The sequence below is a fragment of the Peromyscus eremicus genome, chromosome 17 (assembly GCF_949786415.1).
Source record: "Peromyscus eremicus chromosome 17, PerEre_H2_v1, whole genome shotgun sequence".
NCBI lineage: Eukaryota > Metazoa > Chordata > Mammalia > Rodentia > Cricetidae > Peromyscus > Peromyscus eremicus.
The window spans coordinates 60,784,960-60,789,971 of NC_081433.1; the positions used below are offsets into that span (position 1 = coordinate 60,784,960).

The following is a 5,012-nucleotide window of genomic DNA, read 5'->3' on the forward strand; positions in this document are numbered from 1 at the left end:
CTGTTCCGGGAGGCGCGGCTTTCTCCTCAGGCCATTCCTTCGCCGCGCTATTGGCCCAGTCTGTCCTAGGGGGCGCGGCTTTCTCTCTCGGGACCCGCCCCTGGTGGCGTTTTTGACGGAGCCTCTTCCGGTAGGCGCGGCCTTTCCCGCAGGCCCCGCCCCCGCCCCGCCATATAAGAGCGCCGCAGCCGCGGGTCCGGAGCGGTCCTCGGGTCCTGCGGGCCGGCGACTTCGCCCGCGGAGTTCGAATCTGCGGCGCTCCCGGACTCGCGGTGCTCCGCGTCGCGGGATCGAGCCCCGCGTCGGCCCGCCTTGGGGTTGGCGCCGGTCAGCGCGATGCTGTTCGACAAGGTGAAGGCCTTCGTGGTGCAGCTGGACGGGGCGCGCGCGGGCTCCGAGCCTGCGTTCCGCGGGGGCCAGGCCGTGGCGGGCCGGGTTCTGCTGGAGCTGGCGGGCGCGGCGCGCGTGGGCGCGCTCCGGCTGCGCGCCCGGGGCCGCGCGCGCGCGCACTGGACGGAGTCGCGCAGCGCGGGCGCCAGCACCGCGTACACGCAGAGCTACAGCGAGCGCGTGGAAGTCGTGAGCCACCGCGCCACGCTGCTCGCGCCAGGTACGGGCCGCGGGGCGCGGGGAGCCCCGGGACGCGGGACCCCGGGCCGGGCGCGCGGGCAGCCCCCGGCCGCGGACGCTCAGCCACTGTCTCGCCCCTAGACTCCGGGGATGTCGCCACGCTGCCCGCCGGACGGCACGAGTTTCCCTTCAGCTTCCAGCTGCCGGTGTAAGCTCCGCGGTCGCCCCCGGCCCGACTCCTCGGGACGCCCCGGGACTCGCGTGCCCCCGCCCCCTGCCCTGAGCCCCACTCTCGCCACCCCAGCTCCCTGGTGACCTCCTTCGAGGGCAAGCATGGCAGCGTCCGCTACTCCATCAAAGCCACCCTGCACCGGCCCTGGGTCCCCGCGCGCCGCGCCCGGAAGGTGTTCACCGTCATCGAGCCCGTGGACATCAACGCGCCCGCCCTGCTGGTACGGTGGCGCCTGGAACCTGCCGGGTGCACACCCCGAGGGCATCCCCCTGCCGGCGCGCTCTGCGCCCGCGTCTCGCCCACCCTCGGCCTCGGATGCCCGGTTGCGAACAGGGCGCCACGGGGCTTGCAGGGCTTTGTGGTGTTGGTTTTTGTTCCTTTCCTTCTTAGTTTTAGAGGTCTCTCCGGCCTCCGCTGCGGGAAGAGAGGTGTGCGCCGCCACGCCTGTTCTGTTCTTAATCTTATTCAACCTAGGACGGGTGCCAATCCCCCTGCCTCAGCTTCTTCCTGAGACTGGGGTCCTTTGACATAGAAGCGCCAAGTGTCCAGGCGCCCAGAGCGACCCTCATGTCCCCACAGGAGCCCCAGGCTGGGGTCCGGGAGAAGGTGGCGCGGTCCTGGTACTGCACCCGTGGCCTCGTGTCCCTGTCGGCCAAGATCGACCGCAAGGGCTACACTCCAGGTAACAGGTGGGGCTGGCTGCTGCTGGAGCGGGCAGTGAGCCGTGGGGAAACTGAGGCAAGCCGCCCCGTGCTGCAGGCGAGGCCATCCCTATCTTCGCGGAGATTGACAACGGCTCCACCAGAGCCGTGCAGCCCCGCGCCGCCCTGGTGCAGACGCAGACCTTCATGGCCCGGGGGGCACGCAAGCAGAAACGCGCTGTGGTGGCCAGTGTGGACGGGGAGCCCGTGGGCCCTGGTCACCGCGCGCTGTGGCCCGGCCGTGAGCTGCGCATCCCCCCCGTGGGCCCGTCCATCCTGCACTGCCGCGTGCTCAGTGTGGACTACTCGCTCAAGGTACCCCAGCAAGCCGCCCTACCCCTCCTGTTCGGCCGGGCGGGGCACAGGTGGGCAGTCCGCATGCCGCTGCTCCCTCAGGTCTGCGTGGACATCCCAGGCTCCTCGAAGCTGCTGCTGGAGCTGCCGCTGGTGATCGGCACTGTCCCCCTGCACCCCCTGGGCAGCCGCTCGGCCAGCGTGGGCAGCCGCTCGGCCAGCTTCCTGCAAAGCTGGGGCCTGTGCCCCCGGATGGAGCGGCCAGAGGGTGAGCACAGCCAGTCGCAGCGGGGTGGGGTGGGGCAGAGGCACGCCCGGGCCCCGCCCCTCCAGTCCTGGGGTCCCTGTGCGAGCAGGGTCCGATCCCAGCACCCAGCACACCGAGGCCAACTTCCGCTACTTAGTCATTGAGAAGCCGGGCAGGGCTGAGGAGACCCAGCCTCTAACACCAAGCCACAGCCGGGCGCCATGGCGACAGGCCCTTGAAGCCAGGCAGCCACCGAGGCACACAGCGAGGTCACTGTGTGCCGCTCTGCGTGAGACCCTGTCTCAAAAACAGAATGGGTCCCAGCTGAGGCAGGAGGATTGCTACAAGTTGGGGGTCAGCCTGGGCAACAGCGACACTGTCCCTAGTACAGTCATGTCACCCCGGGGCCCCCCAGAAGCCAGCCCCAGGGCCTCACCGTCCGGTCTCCCTTCCAGCGCCTCCTGAGTACTCAGAGGTGGTGCGGGGGAGCCAGCCGCCAGCCGCCTCCCAGGGCCCCTGCCCCGCCCTGGGCGACCCCGGGGCGACCCTGGAAGGGCCCTACTTCGCCTGTCTCCAGGAGTTCCGCTACCGCCCGCCTCCGCTGTACTCTGAGGTACGCTGCCTGCACCCTCTAGCTTCCGTGGGGTGCCTGGTGGGTCGGAAAGCTGATAAGCGAGCAGGGTGTGACGACCGGGCCTGTTGTCCCTCCAGCCCTGGGGAGGCTGAGGCAGGAGGATCACAAGATCAGGCCAGCCTGGGCTACATGGCAGGGCTTGTCTCAGATAGAAAGCGAACTCCTACGCTTGTGTTGGGGCCTCACACCTCCTGGTGACCGCTGGCAGGTGGGAGGTTGGCTCACTGGGAACTCTGTCTGTCAGGAGGATCCTAACCCCCTCTCAGAGGCCGTGAGGCCGCGCTGCATGACCTGCTGAAGTGAGAAGCGACGCCTCGGTACCAGGTTCACGATTCTCGGCCACTGGCGTCGGCGGGCGGTTTTGTGGGAAACAGTGAGGCCAGTGTCTTCCGACCTCGCACAGCACTGAGGAGCAGCACGTGACTTCTGTGGACCGGCGTCCCCTGAGCCTTCCAGTTCTCTGCATCTGACCAGTAGACTTCCCTGGAGGACTGTAGCCAGGGAGAGTCCAGGGTTAATACTTGGTCCCTTGGAACCAGAACCAGAGGGGAAGCAGAAGGCTTCCAGAGGGCATCCCAGCTGAGGCTTTGACGTTTGAACAGGAGCTCGGCACGCAGACAAGACAGGAAATGGCTGGAGCTCAGAGCGCCCACCGCCTCCATCCTAGGGTGGGGAGCCCAGGTGTGCAGGGCTTAAACATGGCCACACTGTAAGGTGAGCAGGACGGAGGCCCAGGGACAGACGTGTAGGGGAAGTCAGTGAGGTCCGGGGTTCCAGCTTTTGAGGACTGGGGACGGGGTGAGTCCAAGCTGTGTGTGTGATCTGCCAGGAGAGGCTCTGCTCAGGATGGAGACGCGGTGGCCTGGCGGGACCAGAGGGAGACTGGGCAGCTGGGCCGCGTCACAGCCGGCCGGGGACCTGCCGCCCCTCGTGTGAGCGATCCACCACCTTTGTCCATTAAAAATGAAAATATAGAAGTGGGAGAGACTGAGTCTCCTGTCCGGCCGCTGAGGCCAGAGCGGCTCCGACCCTGTCAGGACCTGATCTGGGGTGCCCCCCCCCCCCAGCCCTGCTCTGGACCAGTTCCGGCTGCTACTTGATCTTTAAGACGCGTTTGTTTTACTGCACGGCGCTCACAGAGGCGGGAAGGGGCCTCGGGCCGGAACCCGAGCACAGTTGTGAGCCGGGGTGGGTGCCGGGACCACGGCCTCCGAGATCGTGTTTGCGTTTCTAAGGCTTCCAGAGTGACTTTACCGCCTTGGGTGTGGTGTCTGCACGGGGTCCCCGTGCACCGGCCTGTGAACAGTTAAAACCAGGTTGAGCACTGAGGAAGCTGAGGCAGGAGGCTGCCTGGTGAGCCTGTAGCGGTAATAACGTCGATTCCGTCAATTACTATTTAACCCCGGCACCGGGGAGCAGGTGGGTGTAGGCCGTGGTGAGGAGCCGCCCTCACCAGACCCCGACGGTCTGCAGCCGCCGGTCCCCATCGCGGGTCGGGATCCGCCCCAGCTGCGCTGCGGGACGGGGACAGTTCAGGATGGGGCCTCTCCGCCCGGCCCGGGGTGACAGGCACGCAGGGCAGACACTCGCTCCGCTGGCAGCCGGTCCGGCCGGGCGGCCGTTCAGGAATCTGCCCACAGCCCGGCCGCCCTCGCCGTCTGCCGTGTCTCCCGGCACATTCTGTCCGCAGCAGGAAGCCCTGGGGTGCCGGGGAGGGGGCTGCTGTCCTGCTGGGCTCTGCTTACAGGACACCCTGTCCCCACCTCGCGCCCGCGCAGCCTCCAGGGTCCCCTCCCAGCTCGGGCTCGATTTTCCTGGGGAGGCAGAGGCCCCCAACCCCAGGGCCTTTGCACCTGCTCCACCGCGCGCAGCTGCTCCGACGCCTCCAGACCCCCGTTTGTTTTTGTTTTTGTTTGCTTTTGAGACAGCCTCGTGTAGCCCAGGCTGGCCTTGAACTCCTGATCCCCTGCCTCCACCTGCATGGCGGGCTGCATGGTTTATGTGTTCCTGCGCTCTGTCCACTGCGTCCCAGCCCTGAGAAAGTCCCAGAACAGCTGAGGAGGAAGCGGTGACCGGCCCGGGCCACTGGTGCCAGCCGTGGCCAGTGTGGGAGGGGAGACAGCCCGGGGAGGGACCTCAAGAGAGCCATCCCCCTGCAGGAAACCGCGGCTGCTCACGGCCAGGGCATGCAGGAGGCCCCAGCCCGGGGCGCAAAGCCCCGCAGGGTCTGCCCCGGCCAGCCCCGCCCACTTCCGGGCTCACGTGACCACGGGCTGGCCGAGCCTCGGCATTGGCTCACCGGACCCGACGGTGCCAATTAGACGGGGGCGCGGC

The 5,012-nt window shown here is 68.0% G+C and overlaps 1 protein-coding gene across 2 annotated transcripts; it reads left to right on the forward strand.

The window, feature by feature from the left end:
- The first annotated feature begins 235 nt into the window (after positions 1–235).
- Arrdc2 (arrestin domain containing 2) lies at positions 236–3,501 on the forward strand. 2 transcript variants are annotated; one of them, XM_059244778.1, is made up of 8 exons: positions 236–610; positions 712–778; positions 875–1,022; positions 1,382–1,484; positions 1,562–1,818; positions 1,900–2,065; positions 2,500–2,657; positions 2,923–3,501. In XM_059244778.1, the coding sequence occupies exons 1-8, from the start codon at positions 337–339 to the stop codon at positions 2,974–2,976; spliced, it is 1,227 nt and encodes a 408-aa protein (XP_059100761.1). In that variant the 5' UTR covers positions 236–336; the 3' UTR covers positions 2,977–3,501. The 2 variants fall into 2 exon arrangements, with proteins under 2 accessions (XP_059100761.1, XP_059100762.1); XM_059244779.1 differs by having other exon boundaries at positions 2,926–2,976.
- The last annotated feature ends 1,511 nt before the right edge of the window (positions 3,502–5,012 follow it).

Coding starts and splice junctions, on each gene's coding strand:
- Arrdc2 (XM_059244778.1), top strand. CDS start 337: ATGCTGTTCGACAAGGTGAAGGCCTTCGTGGTGCAGCTGGACGGGGCG. Junction 1,485..1,561: donor CCGCAAGGGCTACACTCCAG/GTAACAGGTGGG, acceptor CCCGTGCTGCAG/GCGAGGCCATCCCTATCTTC. Junction 1,819..1,899: donor GTGTGGACTACTCGCTCAAG/GTACCCCAGCAA, acceptor CTGCTCCCTCAG/GTCTGCGTGGACATCCCAGG.